The following is a 16865-nucleotide window of genomic DNA, read 5'->3' on the forward strand; positions in this document are numbered from 1 at the left end:
CCCAAGATGGCTGAAAACTCAAGGGGGGCACTTAGCAATTATCAGAGCTACACGTCTGGAATGAATGACAAATAGCAGTGTAATGTCAAGCGCAGCTTTGAAGTAAATATTTTACTCCAGTTTGTTAGTTTGCACAAGTTTTCGTACGCCTGAATATGAGTAGGGAGAGAAATGGTCTCTCCGCGGCCCCGAGCCAGAACATGGCGGAATACTTGGGGAAGAAATACCAGCTAACTAGCGTTAGCTGGCGTATTATTTAAAAAAAATAAGAACATTTCTACTTAATTTGAAACGGTGTTTTTTGTCCGCAAGTGTGAAATAATGCTTTCGGTGCGGACCTGTGGTGAGTTTATTTCCAAAAGTGATTGTTTTAGGTGTTATAGCTAACGTAGCTAGCTAACGTTACGTGCAAGCGTACAAACTGTACCGACAAGAGGGCATTGTGTTTTCTAATAAAGCGGTCGTAACAGCAGAACTTATTTCGAATACACATTTTTTTTCAGCTATTTGCCAGGACTTAGTTATGCCTTTTAGCTGTTGTTCGGTCATTTTTTTCAGTATCGTTCGTTTTGTTAATTAGACTGTCGTTACCCTACCGAGTGGATTTATTGTTGTTTCTGCGTGGCGTTCTCTACCTTTATTTTATCCCTTGAGAGAGAAGTTTGAGGGCATCTTGGTGATACTAAGCACATCTAACAATATCTAAGTGCAGAATCTGCCAAGGAATCTCACTGGACATTGATCTTTTTTTTTTTTCTTTACCCACTTTGAAGTTGCTTCCTGAGCCCTTTCAAAAGTTGCCAAATACTGCACCGACGCGGTGAACAGGTGTTGAAAGTAAACTGAAGTTGTGGCGTTACTAGGTGAGGCAGACGTCCTGTAAGACCCAAGAAGTAATCTGGGAAGGGGATACAGGTAACGAATCACCTGCCAGGATGACTGACACCCGTCGACGAGTTAAAGTCTATACCCTCAACGAGGACAGACAGTGGGACGATCGTGGGACCGGGCACGTCTCCTCAGGCTATGTAGAGCGTTTGAGGGGGACTTCTCTCCTGGTGCGAGCAGAAAGTGATGGTAAGTAAACAAACGAAGGCCACATGGATAGCTGTTTACAGTTTAGTAAGTCACAAAATAACATTAACTCAATAAAAGTAACATTGCTTTTTGTCCTTGTAACCAACGTTTAATGGTTACCTCTGTTTTAACTCGGACAGGTTCATTATTGTTGGAGTCCAAAATCAACCCAAACACAGCCTACCAGAAACAACAGGTCAGTACATGATATGGTGCATTATTGCTTGAGCAAAATATGTATTTATAGTATGCATGAATGGTAAATTACATTGTTTTCCCCCCACAAAGGATACATTGATAGTATGGTCAGAGGCTGAAAATTATGATCTGGCACTCAGCTTCCAAGAGAAGGCTGGATGTGATGAAATCTGGGAGAAAATATGCCAGGTAACTAGTTCTTGTGTGGGTTTGTGTTTGTCCTTAACATTCTATTGATTCTTGTCCTGAATTTTGTTCTGCTGGAGGTGTCCTCTTGTTAAAAGGTGATGTTTTTTTTCTCCATTATCACTTGCTACCTTGTGTTTGCTTGGCCTAAGGGATTTAATTGAATTTATCTAGTTGAAATGTACTAAATTCCTTTGTTTGGAATGCTTTTTTAAATTGGATTGTGTTGGACTGGACTTAAATTGGAATACTGAATTTGAAACGTTTTTGTTTCATTATTAAGGTACAGGGCAAAGACCCTTCTGTGGACATCACGCAAGATGTGGTGGATGAGTCTGAGGAGGAACGATTTGACGAAATGTCATCGCCAGGTCTTGAGTTGCCACCATGTGAACTGAACCGCTTGGAGGACCTTGCGGAGCTGGTGGCTTCTTCACTGCCATCACCGTTGCGACGTGAGAAACTGGCACTGGCTGTGGAGAATGAAGGCTACATTCGCAAGCTTCTAGAACTGTTTCGTGTGTGTGAGGATTTGGAGAACAGAGAGGGACTGCACCATTTGTATGAAATAATCAAAGGCATCTTCCTGCTGAATCGCACCGCACTCTTTGAGGTTATGTTTTCTGACGAGTGCATTATGGACGTCATTGGCTGTCTGGAGTTCGATCCAGGACTCCCGCAGCCACGGCGGCATCGAGAGTTTCTTACCAAGACAGCCCGATTTAAGGAGGTGATTCCCATTTCTGATCCTGAACTGCGTCAGAAAATACACCAGACGTATCGGGTACAGTACATTCAGGATATGGTGCTGCCCACGCCCTCTGTTTTTGAGGAAAACATGCTGTCCACCCTGCACTCCTTCATCTTCTTCAACAAGGTGGAGATTGTGGGCATGCTACAGGTGAGAGGCAGTGTTATGAAGCATGTTTTTGTATTTTATTTATTATCAATATTTGCTTTGACTCTTTGCTTTAACCAGCGTGAGATTGTTGTACTCTTATGGTCATGTGACCTTTGTGTTGTGTGTCAACTCAGCAGTGTTTATGTATGGCTGTCTCCATAGAGATAGAGAGGTGTTGTGTAAATCAGTATGGGTGCACTAGAGGAAAACTGAAACGGGCACGCTGTTGACTGTAATACACTGCTGTGTGTGTTTTGAAGTACAGCAACACTGACAAACAGTTTCTCCTTCTCAAAGCTAAGATCTATTATTAAACACATTTTTTTATTCATTCAAACTTGTTAGACACATTTTGTGACATTTGATTTCACCTTAAAACATCAATCCATTTTAAACCAAACAGTTTCTTTTTAGAAACTGCATCTTTTTTAAAAACAATTTATTAAATAGTACTTTTACTGATTTCCAGTTTATGAAAGGCATATCTTACGTCTTTGATCGTTTACTTCCTGCTTTATAATCTTGGCTTTGCTTTTAATGTCAGGACGATGAGAAGTTCCTGACAGACCTCTTTGCACAGCTAACAGATGAGGCCACAGACGATGACAAAAGACAAGAACTGGTATGCTAGAATTTATTCAAATGTAATTTATCAAATTTTAAATCTAAATGCTCAGCTTCATTAGTTTTGTTGCTTTTGTTTCATATGTTTTGTTTAGGTAAACTTCTTAAAGGAGTTTTGTGCATTCTCACAAACATTACAACCTCAAAACAGAGACGCCTTCTTCAAAACATTGTCAAACATGGGCATCCTTCCTGCACTAGAGGTCATACTGGTGAGTATAGTTAGATTAATTAGCATTAGACTGTGGCTCTGTGTGTTAATCGCTTGAGTAATGATGCTTACCTTTTTGTGCAAGTCATTTGATGCACCTCTCTAGTCTGAAAATAAATTGAAAGTCAAAATGATGAAATTCTGTGTTGGCAGCCATTTTTCACAGAACAGGAACATTTCAGGGTCGGAGAAAATGACTACTATGCAGTTTTTTTTTAAATTATTTAGGTTTTATGTTTAAATATGTTATGACTAAATTGTTTTTTGTAAATTTTGAGCTTTTCTCTTGCTTAAAGAATGACCTATCAAGTTTTACCTTTTAGTTTCAGTTGTTATTAGCTGACGATTAAGCTTCTTGTCAAGACCATAAAACTAAAACCAGACCCGAGTGGTTTGTTGTGTACATTGTAGAAAGGGCTCAAATACACTGATTGTATGGTACATAATGTGACTAAACAAAATAAATCATTTTTGCAGCTGCAGAATATTTTTACATTAGAAATCACTATAGCAAAGAAATTTTCTGGTTTTAAGCTTTCGACTGAATTCTCCTCACAGTACTTTTCATTTGTTGTTTTCTTTGTAGAATGTGTTATAAAATTCAACTTTCTGTGTGGAATTTATTTGCATGTTCTCATCATGCACACTTGGGTTTTCTCAGAGTACTCTAGTTTCTTCCCTCTAACCAAAAACATACGTTAGGTTAATTGGTAGCTAAATTGTCCCTAGGTATGATTGACGGTGTGAATGATTGTTTGTCTCTATGTGGTTCTGTGACGGACTTGCGACCTGTCCAGGGTGTACCCTGCCTCTCGTACAGTGACTGCTGGAGATTGACACTAGCTCTCCTGCGAAACAGAAAGGGGGAAAAAATGAGTAAAAAAACCAAATAGATGATCCTGTTTCAAATCACATGAATTATACAAAAATAAACATTGCTGTTTTTTTTCTTTACAAAAAAGCAATATACATCTAAAATTGTTGGTGTACCATACCTGAGATTGTTGCTCAGCTGTGTTGCTGTAGTAACAGGTAGGATAAACCAAACAAGAGCAGTTGACTCTCAAGCCACCCCTCATTTTTTTTTACCCTTTATGATGGATTGGAAGATCGACAGTTGCAGAATGTAAAAGCTGTTTAGAACATTAACAGTGCTTTGTTTTCTGTCTTGCAAGTATGACTTTTTGTCTTTGATGTCTTTAGTTACCATCTTTTGCCCTTATTTCAAAAGGTTTCTTTGAGGACATGAGAAAATGTTAAATAGCCCCAATAGTCATTGTAAAAAAGTTTTTATTTTTGGCATGCATCATCTAAGGAAACATCACAACATTTATGACACTCGTGCTTATTACAAAGAAGCACTCGTGATAGTTTAGGGTTAGTTTTACAACCAATTAATAACTTCACTTTGAATTTATTTTCCTTTAAATTTTTCAAATCCTACTACAGTGTGATCTGAGTTTAGATGTACAGGTAGGCAGATTTATGCAGATCCTCATTTATCTGAACTTTTTCTAGTAAATTCTAGTAACAAATACACATAAACACTGTTTCAAGTCACAGTTAGTGTTGGTGAATTATTTTTAAAATGCTGACTGGCATTTCTGATAGCATGTTGGTTAATTGACAACTTTTTGACAACAAAATTATTACTTTGTGTGAGTGGTTGTTTGGTATGGCCTTGTGACAGATTGCCTTTATAGTAGAGATGGGCTATATGGCTTTTTGAAGGGAATCGGATCTTGCCGATCCATTTGCTTAATAGAGACGTTCAGTTTTGAACGACAGTGATGTCACTTCATCCAAATATACATCATCATGTACAGCGTACTTTATGACGTCAGGACCGTACCACGTGTTTTGTCGAGCAGGAAACACCCCTCCCCTCCTGAGCCACTGCACTCCTCCCGTTTGCCTGTTTTCCTTAGTCTCGATGAAAAAGGAGGAACGTTTGTCTGTGGGATTGAGGAGGAGAACATGAATAAATTACAAGGAGGAAAAAAATAAAGCTAGGAATGGCTCTTTACTGTTTGCAACTCGATTCTTCACGTTTGTTGTAGAGCCGTTCAAACGATCTGAATCGTTCATGAATGTCCCATCTCTGTAGCTGTATGATCACTGGCACCAGCTCCCCACCACCATGAAAGAAAAGTAAAACAAACAAAACATGGATGGATTTCCAAGAGTGGCCAAGGTTTTTTTATTTATTTATTGTCAACCGTACTGCAGATGTGATTTATACTTTAATCTGAATTGATAAATGTTAGCCGCTATATTTAAAAAAAAATGTCCATGTCGTCATAAATGACGTTGTAAACAATGTTTATAAATTGAGAACAGTGAGTGTAAATGTCACCATGTAGAGCATGATCAAGGTGACTGATGGAAAAACTTGAGAACTTTGGCTCCATAGATGTAATGTAATTTATTAAAAATAATCTATTTTTTTTCTCTATTATTTCTTTGATCAGACTCTAGACTGGCCCATAATTTTTAAACATGGTGGTCACAGTGTTTGTTAGACTGCTTGTTCTCCATAACTTGACCTTAACCCCTGATGTAAACAGTGATTTGCTCCATAACATTAGTGAGACATGACTTCTTTATTCTCTGTTTTTCTTGACTAAAGCTGATGTTTTCGCAGTTAGAATAAAAAAGAGAGAAATAATTTTGGCAATGTTTCTGAACTATTTGCAAAACCCTGTAAGATCTTTTATTTAATTACATTATTGGACACTCAGAATCTTGTCTTGTAATACTACAAGAAAAAATCTCTAGCCAAATTTAAATATTAGGTAAATCTGTAACTTATGCCCACATGTTGACATGCATTCTTATTGCATGTTACACATGAAAAGCTTTAGGTACACGGACGTCTAAAAGCGAAAACTGATTACTTTCTAAATACACAGGTTTTTAACTGAGACCGATGGATGCAATCTCTCTAAAATTCAGTGGGTTTTTTTGTTTTCCTTTTTTTTTTCTTGTTTCATTCAATTTTTAAAACTAGGTTTTGTTTGTGCTTAATAAATTTACAGTCCATAACAATTTCATTTTTGCCAAACAGGGAATGGACGATGTTCAGGTGCGTGGGGCAGCCACAGATATATTCTCTTATCTAGTGGAGTACAATCCTTCTATGGTACGAGAGTTTGTCATGCAGGAATCTCAGCAAAATGATGACGTGAGTATTTGCTTTAAGATTATTATTATTATTTTTTTTTTGTATACGGAGGTGTGTATAAAGTGAAATTTCTCCGTTTTTCAGGACATCCTCCTCATCAACCTGATCATAGAACATATGATCTGCGATACAGACCCAGAGCTGGGTGGAGCAGTGCAGCTAATGGGCTTGCTACGGACCCTGTTGGATCCAGAGAACATGTTGGCTACTGCAAATGTGAGTTTACACTTTTCTAAAATTAATAACAAAATAAAATTAGAAAATTAGTTGCACTTCCTTCTCATTATTCAATGGTATTCAGTAAAACATTGAGTTTTTTAATAAAGAATGTAATGAAGAAGAAAGCAAATAAAAAACTAATCCTGTTTCAGCTGTGGTTTAGACCTTTACATGCTTTCACTTGTTTCCTTAAGTGCAGAAGAAAAGTCCAGTCAGATAATTAAATAATAGATTAAACAACAGTAAAACAAAAAAACAAACAAACACTTGTACTGGCTTTATTTTCTTGTTATTCCGGTAACACACTGTAATTGGAGAATTGTAATCGGTTCTGCCAGTTCTACAGGTTGGATGTCTAGACCTGCTAAGTGGCACATGCTGCTGATCTATTTCATGCTGCTGTGTTCATTCGTATTCATCTGCTCACACAGACTCATGTTCGTGCTGCTGTTGTTTGACGTGTTGTTTTTGTACTATTAATGTTTAGCATATTTATTAGCGTATTCATATCATATCTTATCTTATTACTGTTTTTTAATTTATTTATACTTTTGTTGGATGTAACTGGGACCCTGTGTTCACAATTTCATTCCACCACATGCACCACATGCAATGCGAATGACAATAAAGAACCTTGACCTTGACATGACCTTTGTATTTTGTCGCCAAAGGTTTTTAGTAAATTATTTTGTTTAAATACACCAAAAGCAGCTAACAGTGTATTTAAGTAACTGTACAGTGCTGAAATGCATGCTGAGCATCTAGCTGAATATGGAACAAGAACTTGAACTGTTGTTGTTGTGTGTTGTACATGTTTAAACATGGCTTTTTAAACAAATTTAAAAATTATTGTCAATAAATGGAGCCACGGTGGCATCCCTGCAGACAAACATACTTGGGTAAGAAGGATGTACTTTTGCAGTCTAAGCTCTTTTCCATGTCTTTTTCACAGTCTATCAAATTTATCGATATCAGTATTACATGATGGGTAAGGGAGCATAGTATAAATGCTATATGATTAATAAACACATTATAAAGTGCTTCATAGAACGTGGAAAAGATTAAATTGTGTTTAGAACTGTGTACACTTAATATTCACCCCTTTATTCTATGGATGTTGAACAATATGTCCAGTTACCACTGCAGACTTGGGTAGTTCTTGGGGTTTCAAATGGTTCAGAGTAGTTAAAATCTTGGAGGAAAGAAAATAGTTTTATGGCAAAAAGCACCTTATCAATATTATGTACAAGGTGTCATTGAACAGTTTGAAAATGATGAAAACTGGATAAATCAAATGCCTTTGAGTGAAAACGTCTCTCAGAGGTTGTGTGTAATGTTTAGGGCAAACGTATCATTCATTCTAACAGTAAAACTGCTCTCGCAAATTCTACACTCACTCAATTAAAACTTTTTTTGTTTTGTTTATTTTAGATAAAGAAGTCACATAAATTTGAAGTCTTGAAATTAAATCTTATGACCTGACCCAGTAATTGAACTGAACTCGATGAATCATGTAAGAAGAAATTTTATTATGAAGATCTAAAAACTAATAATAATTTATTAAATTTGTACTGCACTTTACATATTTCAATCTCAAAGTGCTACTATATAAAACTGCAAGAGAGAAAAATGAATGTGAGTGAAAGGTATGGAGACAGTTTTGTTTACTTTTTTTAATTATACTGAGTAACTGTATTTGAATAAATGTATTTGAGTCACATAATTCAGGAGTGTTTTGAGGTAATTTTGCTCCAGAATAAAAAAAACCCCAAAACATTTAGTACCCATTTTTCCTAATTAGCTTGTGCTGAACTACAGTTAATATTCAGTTCATATTTTATATTCAGCACACAGTTTGAATTTGGCCTGAGCAAAATCAAAGCATATTTGTAAATTATGTCCAATTCTGACGTCTCTCATATTGAAATGTTTTTAAATGAAGGTGGTATCTGAAGAGTTTTTTCTTAAGGTTAGCATATCTATGTCAAAAATGGGAACCATTGCCGTTCTTTTTAGGTGTCAAGAACTAGAAAGCTCATTCAAAACTGCTTTTTTTCTTTGCAGAAAACAGAAAAGACGGAGTTCTTAAGCTTTTTCTACAAGCACTGTATGCATGTCCTCTCAGCTCCGCTATTAGCCAACACCACAGAAGAAAAGCCCAGCAAAGGTACTGCATAACTTTGAGCTGTGCTGTGTGTACATTTTTGTAATCTTTTTCGTGTTTTTGTTTTGCTTAATGACTTTCCTCTCGTCTGTAGATGACTTTCAAACAGCCCAGTTGCTTGCCCTGATTTTGGAACTGCTAACGTTTTGTGTTGAGCATCACACGTATCACATCAAGAACTACATCATCAACAAAGATATTCTCAGAAGAGTACTGGTTCTCACCGCCTCTCAACACGCCTTCCTGGCACTTTGTAAGTCATATAAATATTTAACTAGATGTGTTACACTTAGTAGTTTATTATTTGTAATATCAAGGAAGCTCTGTACAAACCTGTTTGTTTATGCACAGGTGCCCTGCGCTTCATGAGAAGGATAATTGGTTTGAAAGATGAATTCTACAATCGCTACATGATGAGAAACTTCTTATTTGAGCCAGTTGTCAAGGCCTTTCAAAATAATGGTTCACGCTACAATCTCATGAACTCGGCCATTATTGAGATGTTTGAATATATCCGCGTGGTGAGTTTTCCTGACAATACTTTTATGTCTTTATTACTCTTTAAATGTAAAATAGGGAATAACAAAGCTGTAAATGAAATATATGTTTTAATTGTATTGCTACAGCCTTTGTACTTGGCTTTTACATCTTCTTGGATTGTCACAGTTTAGTGGTGGAAGAAGATTTTAATCAACTTGGTTTAGGAAATTGGATGAAATTCTGTTGGTTGGCTGTTTGTTCAAAGTAGCTTCTTTTTATAAAAAAAAACAAAAAACTTTGAAGTACCGTATTCGCTGTTGTGGGTTTTTGCTTAATTTGCATACCCTGTGACTTATACCATGCCATTTTATTTATAGAGCACTTGAAACAGCTACGAGGCCAACCAAAGTGCTGTACAGACAGAACAACAGACAACACACAAAGCAAAATAAAAAAATCAAGTTTATATGCCGAAGCGGTGGATTTATGTATTTTCCCCCATATTTATAAACCAATTTTTGGCTGAGATATGACCGTTTTGAAAATATTGAACACTACCATTTTCAGCCGCTAGATGGCAGTCGAGCAGTATGGCTTGCCATTGTGTCTTGTAATAGGTAAAAGTGGTTATTAGTGACACAATCGACTTGCCATAGATGCCACCGTCGTATTCCTGGAGCAAACGTCAAATCAGCTTCATTTCGCTGCGCTGCCCCGGCGAAATGCAGCTGATTTGACCATTGAAGTGCATTTATTAAGTAAAAGTTCAGCTGAGACACACTTTTACTATAAAGTCAAGCTAACAAACAATTGTTTTTAGGTGATTATCTTGTTAAATTTCAAAGAAATGCACAGCGAGTCGCCCTCTGCGCGTTCATTTTTCTGTGTATCGGCTTTTGAAAATCAGAGTCAGAGTTTCTTTATTGTCATTCGCACCTCATGTGGTACATGTGGTGGAGCGAAATTATGTACACAGGGTCCCAGTTACATCCAACAATAAAATGTAAAAGAAAAACACTAATAACATCTAAGATATGAACTAAGAAAAACATCAACTAAGTATACACTAAGCACTCGTAACATAAAAACATTACGTCGAACATCAGCACAAACATGAACATGAGTCTGTGTGAGCAGATGAGCACGCATGAACACATCAACATTGAAACAGATCAGCAGCAACATGAAACAGATCAGCAGCAACACGATGCGATTTTGCAGCTAATTTGACCGTCAAAGTGCATTTATTAAGCAAAAGTTAGACCGAGACACACATTTGCTATAATTTCGAGCAAACAAATAATCTTGTTAAATTCTTGTTCAAGTCCTCCCGTGCACGCTCCTGCGGCCGCCATTTGGCAGCCAGTCGATTTTTGGCACAACACCAGCCCACATTTCTGGGTTTGGCCCACATTTCCATCAGCAATGACACAGAATAGATGTGACATATACGGCAAAGCGACGTATTTATGGATTTTTCCACTTTATTAGACATATTTGGACTGATGCGGCTTATAGGGTGGTGCGACGTGTACGGAGGAAAATACGGTAGTGCTCACTGATTGACTAAAGTAATCCAGATAAATGCACCCATCTTGTTTTTTGTTGAAATTGCCAATGTTTTTATTGAGGCAAGTGATAATTTTCTTATGTTAATGCTCACATATGCTGCCTGGCCTAAAAACAAGTCGCTGTTGTGTTTTAAATATGCAAATTGAGGAACGTCTCCCATTGGGGATTTACTGATGGGATATTCTGCTGGCAAGAAATGCCCTAACTGATGTGTAGTAACGAGTTCTGCGGGCTTCCTTAGATAGAGAACTTTACTAATTAGCTTTTTTTTTTTTTATAAATGTGAATGTTTCTGTAACGTGCCCTGAGACAACTTTGTTGTGAATTGGCGCTATATACATGAAATGAATTGAATGGTAGTAGCTTCTCATTCCATAACAAAAATGTCCAAAAGTGATCCAAGTTTTTTTTGTCTACACCCAAACAAAATAAATGAGATTGTTAAACCAATTAAACAGGCTATATTGTCTTAACACATTATAAAATCCTGGAGGAAAAATGGTAGAGTATTGCCACACACTTGATGTGAGCGAACTCATTTTGTTGTAATCACACAGTGTCCAGACCTTAAACTGACAGAGTATTCATTGGGATGTGACTGAGATGATGATATGGACCAGTCAGCCTCTCCCATCAATAATACAAGATTAAGGATAAAATTAATATTCATTCAACCTTTATTTATACAGGTTAATCCCATTGAGTCTCGGGGACTCTATTTACAAGAGAGACTTGGAATATAAATAAAAATCTGAGCAGAAAAAAAAGTATCTACCATTGCATAATTTTATCAGAACATAATTTAATGAATGTCTCATCTTCTTCAAAGCTGAAGGTGGTCCAACAAAACATTAGCTCGACTGTTTTTGTTAATGTATTGTATTGTTTTTGTTTCTATTAGTTACATAATTGTCAAGCCATATCACCTAAAGCTAACTTGTAGTCTATACAATCGTGTCACTTATAATCTGTTGGATAAATGATTAAATATATTTTTATTCCTTTACTTTTAGCTGTATGGCGTATCTAACATCTTTCTTTCTTTCTTTGTTCTCTGTCCTAAAAATGTCCCCCCCCCCCCCCGTTTTCTCTTAATATTTCCCTTCCTGCTATTGTGTATCTATTCCTATTTTTTTCGCCTACTATTACCCACCTAGGAGGACATTAAGTCCCTCACAGCTCACATAGTGGAGAACTACTGGAAATCTCTGGAGGATGTGGGTTATGTCCAGACGTTCAAGGGCCTAAAGCTGAGATATGAACAGCAGCGAGAGCGGCAAGACAACCCTAAGCTAGATAGGTGAGAGAATCAGTAATGCACTGACACTAATTGTTGTAACCGTTGAAGGTATGTGGAATGTAAACGTGAAAAGAAGTATGAGTTATTGGTTAAATAATTCACACAGTTGAGGTGTTAAAATGGGTGTGGGTTTTAATAGCTTTTCTGGGAATAAATGTATTTTTGTTGTTAACTTGTCGACAAGTGTTTTAGGCAACGCACATTTAATATGCATGTTGCTGCCTTTAAAATGAAAAAGTTGCCTCAACTTTCCCATCCTAAGACAATAAGTCTGCTAATGCTGAGACGACTTCTGTTTTTGTGACTTGGCGCAATATAAATAAACTGAATTGAATTGACTTTGGGTTGAAAATGTGAAATAGAAAAGTAGAACTCCATTGCAGGCTTTTTAAAATAATCTTTAACATTGCTACCAAAAACTATCTACCTTTTTAAATGTAACATTTTTTAATGAATCATAAATTCATGTACATTTAAGGCCACATTTTTTAATTATTCAGATTTTTTAATTAATTTATTGTTAATTATTAGTTTTGTATTTGCAGTCGACGTAGAATTTATTAATTTTTTTCTTGTACATCGTCCTCTGCAGTATGCGCTCCATCCTGCGGAATCACCGCTTCCGCCGTGACGCACGGACGTTGGAGGACGAGGAGGAAATGTGGTTTAACACGGATGAAGATGACCTTGAGGACGGTGAAGCAGTTGTTCTACCTTCTGACAAAATGAAGAGTGAAGAAGACCTCATGGAGCCCATCAGCAAGTTCATGGAGAGAAAGAAATGTAAGTACGGGAACATTCATAGTCAGGAACTAGTTGCAAACTTGTTGCTTGACTGAAAGAATCATGCTGTAATTACAAGGCTAGATATTTTAATAACGGCACATCTGAGCATGTATGTATGAATTTTCTTACTCTGTACCCTAATCAAACAGTGTTGGTGTCTTTTGAGATGATCAGTTAAGCAAGTATATTTAAAGAGTAAACCAGCTATTTCTATTTTCTGAGTTTTCTAATAGTTTTTGAAAAATATTAGATTTTAAATTAAGTCTTGTTTTGTATTTTAATAAAATTACCTTGTTATAATTCTGCTTTAGATATAATCATTGTAAAAGAGGAGTGCATAGCATCTTTATTTTTTGCGTAGTATGTGGAGCATTGACCCTGAAGAGAGCAGGTACAAGCACCCAAAATAAAAGGTCCACTTATAAGTAATTTTTTGTTTTTGTAATAGAGCTTTAACAAACTAAAGTGCTTAAAAATAAACAATTTTACATTTTTACTTAGTGGTTTTATGCACACAAAATTTTGGCTAATAGAAACTTGTTCTTAGAAAAGGAGGGAAACCGTCTCAAAATAAAATGAAAACAACCAGTAAGATCAGTATACATTTAATTTGGTGAGAGTAATTCTGACTAACCTTTGTCTACCTCTTTCTCTCTACTCCCAGTAAAAGACCCGGAGGATAAAGAAGTGCTGGGGAAGTCGAGCTTGTCAGGCAGGCAGAATCCTAGCTTCAAGCTTTCCTTCTCTGGATCCACTAAAACCAGCCTGTCCAGCCCGCCTTCATCTGCCTCACTGAACCCCGGTTCTCCAGGATCACCGGGGTCTCCAGGCTCAGGGGCACGAAACTCACCCCCCACCACAACAGTAACCACAAAGGTACTTGCCAGATTTAAAACAGAGGTCTGAATCCATCTTTCACTAACTTCTGTCAAAGTTGCTTATTTGGGGAAACTGTTAATTGGGTATAGGGCCTGAAACAGGTTTGTAAACTGTCTGCTCTGTTTTCAACTCTTTGTAAATTAAACAATTTAAGGATTGTGAAAATTAGATTTGACTATGAAACTTCACACCTGTGCTGTTAATTTTCACACTAACCCTGTTTTGTGTTGTAAACTGTTGTCATCACAGCAAATGTGTCATTAGACTTTACTGAAATCTCACAGGCTTTATTTAGAAAAGGAAATGAGAAAAAGATAAATATGGTTGTTTAACAATGAGCAGAATGTGACGTAATGCATTTTATGACAAAAAGCTATGCATTGATCGTTTTGTTGAGATAAAATATTTATAATTATAATTGTGGTTTAATAAAGGGAAACAATTAAGAATTATGTTTTTTTTTCTTTAATTCATTTCGAACTGTTAAAATATCAAGAAAAAATAAAATAAAATAAAATAAAAAGGTAACTATTTCCACCAAAATATTTTGTAAACAAAACAAAAATGTTCAAAAAGGGACAGGAAGAAGCAAAAGCTTATCCAGTTCTGTCCCCAAGTTTACATGCAAATACTGAATTCAATATATACATAAATACCCATGCATGCACGCATACCTACACGTACATAAATATACCTGCAGATAGACCTCTCGCAATAAACAATAAATCTTTCACGATAAATGAAAATTATTGACCTCGTTTCATGTATCGACTTTATCGTTTCTTCCTGTCTCTCTTTCTACTGAAGACACTGGATGACAAAAAGCTCCAATCCAGTGCTCTTAACTGACACCTTTCTATTTAAAATCTGTTTTAACCGTCCAAAATCACGTTTTTGGATCGTTAAAAGCAGCTAAGCTACGAGCTAAGCTAACAGGCCGACCTCAGGAAGAAACCTCCGTCTTGTCGAAGCTCAAAAATTCACTGTTGAAACTCGTGCTTTTGTGTAAAAAGTTGTTTTTCTCTGCAAAAAGAAGCTGAGAACTTGTTTATTTTTTTATTAAAAGCTTCGTGTAACAAATGCTATGCTAAAGAGCTCAAACTACACAGAGCGTCCGCCATTTTGAGAACCGAAGAAAGAAAGGAAGGAGAGAGTCCATGTCAAAGGGCCTCTCTCCCATTTTTCTTAGAGACACTGCTCGCTCCCTCACTATCCATCATTTGGTTCAAACAGTCTTATACTGCCATCCAGTGGTCAAAAAGAGGTACTACATACAAAAGTAACCAACATCTCTTCTTAAATTTGACAATAATTACTAATTATTGTCAAATTTCAAACAATATTATCGTTTATCGCAATAATTTCTGACACAATTAATCGCCCTGCAAAATTTGTTATCGTGACAGCCCTACCTGCTGATACAAATTTACTCTAAATCACCTACAGATCAAAGCTTAATATGCAAACACGGATTAACAAATTAAGAATTGGAATAACATCGTTTTGTCTCGTTTTTATATATTAATATGTTCATTAAATAAATTGTGTTTTATGCGTTTGTCAAAACATTTGATGCTTTTCCTCTTTTCCTTAGGGAGGTGTAGTTGGACTAGTGGACTATCCTGACGATGACGAAGAGGAGGAGGACGAGGAGGACGAGGACGGGGAAACTAAAGAGGAGCCTCTGCCACCTACAAAAAAGTCCAAACTGAGCTCGTAAAGAAATCTCTGTTGCAGCTCGTACTCCGCTCGGACAGTCTCAGAACACGGACTTTACACAGGAATGATCAAACTTGTAGACAAATTGAATGAATAAAATTCCACCCCTCTTTGTCAGCGGGTGGCCAAAAGAGGAGCAGACTGTTAAGGAATATAAAGCCTCCTCAGATTCGTCCAACTCAAAGAAGTGCCAATCAGGAGACCGGGAGCGGATAAAACGTCGAGAGAGGAAAAAAAAGTTTTGACGGCGAACAGATCTCTTTAAAGAGCCGACTTGAAGTTTGGCGATTACGCAAGTGGAGGAAAAGACCACATACTAATACAAATGTACACGCAAAGTGAAATAGCAGAGCTCACAGGCTCGGACCATAACCCACTGCCCCCTCCCCCTGCCCCCCACTCAGGGAAGGACATCACAGCGGCCCAGATGGGTCAGCCAATTCAGACCCAGAACCACCAATTACACCTCCATTCCCTCCCTAGAGTTCACTTCCTCACTGTTCCTTTCTGCTTCGTTTCTCTCTGCTCTTGTTTCCTTCTCTCTGTCCGTTGCTTTTTGTTCATTTTTAAGTCGGCATATTTGACCAGATTGCAGGCAGCACGAGGCGAAGGAGCTGCCCTCGTTGTCATTTGATGTCATCAACGTTGACGTTCTTTCTCCGAGGAGGAAAAAAAAAAAAAAAGCCAGCAGTTTCGTCATTTTTTTCCTTTGGTTCATTATTCGTCTCGATCTTCTCGACTCGTTTTTTTCTTTTTTGTAAATGATGACAAAAAATGACCTGCCTTTAAATGTTCAGGACGTTTTCAGTCACACTTGAACAGGTTTTTAAAGACCTCAGTAGGCGATCTAGTTTTACCCTTTTTGCCCTTTGAAACTGCAGATTTTTTGGAGAATTTGTAATCCCATCTTGATTAAAGATTGAGTGGAATTCTAGATGTGATGAAGTTTGTCATATCTTCTCAGTTTCTTTTCCTTTTACATAAGTGTACACTTAGTTGTTCAGAAAATTTGGGACCATTAAAAGAATATTTGCTGTAAAATGTTCCCCTACGTTTGTCCTAATAACTTTTTGTTCTCTCCATCCATCACTGAAAAAGATGGTACAGTAGTCCCTCGGTTATCGTGGGGGATCCGTACCCTGAAGCCCAGCGATAAGTGAAAAACTGCGAAGTAGGAATAGTAGTACAAGTAGTAAGTAGTAGTTTATTTTAGTATTTATATATATATATATATATATATATATATATATATATATATATTTATATATTAAGGTGTTTTAAACCTTTCCCACACACTTGCAATATTCTAAACAATGTTTCCAAATTAAACGCTCTAAAAACACAGAATGTTATGATTTCAGCTCC

General features: G+C 36.9%; 1 protein-coding gene across 1 annotated transcript; it reads left to right on the forward strand.

Moving 5' to 3' along the window:
• Window positions 1-780: 780 nt before the first annotated feature.
• smek1 (SMEK homolog 1, suppressor of mek1 (Dictyostelium)) lies at window positions 781-16434 on the forward strand. Its single transcript, XM_037685880.1, has 15 exons — window positions 781-1077; window positions 1218-1273; window positions 1366-1464; window positions 1745-2362; window positions 2907-2984; window positions 3082-3198; window positions 6265-6381; window positions 6466-6597; window positions 8665-8767; window positions 8859-9017; window positions 9116-9285; window positions 11974-12116; window positions 12709-12899; window positions 13567-13778; window positions 15376-16434. The coding sequence occupies exons 1-15, from the start codon at window positions 936-938 to the stop codon at window positions 15499-15501; spliced, it is 2463 nt and encodes an 820-aa protein (XP_037541808.1). The 5' UTR covers window positions 781-935; the 3' UTR covers window positions 15502-16434.
• Window positions 16435-16865: the final 431 nt, after the last annotated feature.

Source organism: Nematolebias whitei, chromosome 12 (assembly GCF_014905685.2).
Source record: "Nematolebias whitei isolate Nwh7 chromosome 12, NemWhi1, whole genome shotgun sequence".
Lineage (NCBI taxonomy): Eukaryota > Metazoa > Chordata > Actinopteri > Cyprinodontiformes > Rivulidae > Nematolebias > Nematolebias whitei.

What these genes read in the sequence shown, in the direction of transcription:
- smek1 (XM_037685880.1), top strand. Translation starts at nt 936, where the DNA reads ATGACTGACACCCGTCGACGAGTTAAAGTCTATACCCTCAACGAGGAC. An exon ending in AATCTCAGCAAAATGATGAC is followed by an intron (nt 6,382 to 6,465) that starts GTGAGTATTTGC and finishes TCCGTTTTTCAG; the next exon opens with GACATCCTCCTCATCAACCT. An exon ending in TGTTTGAATATATCCGCGTG is followed by an intron (nt 9,286 to 11,973) that starts GTGAGTTTTCCT and finishes TTACCCACCTAG; the next exon opens with GAGGACATTAAGTCCCTCAC.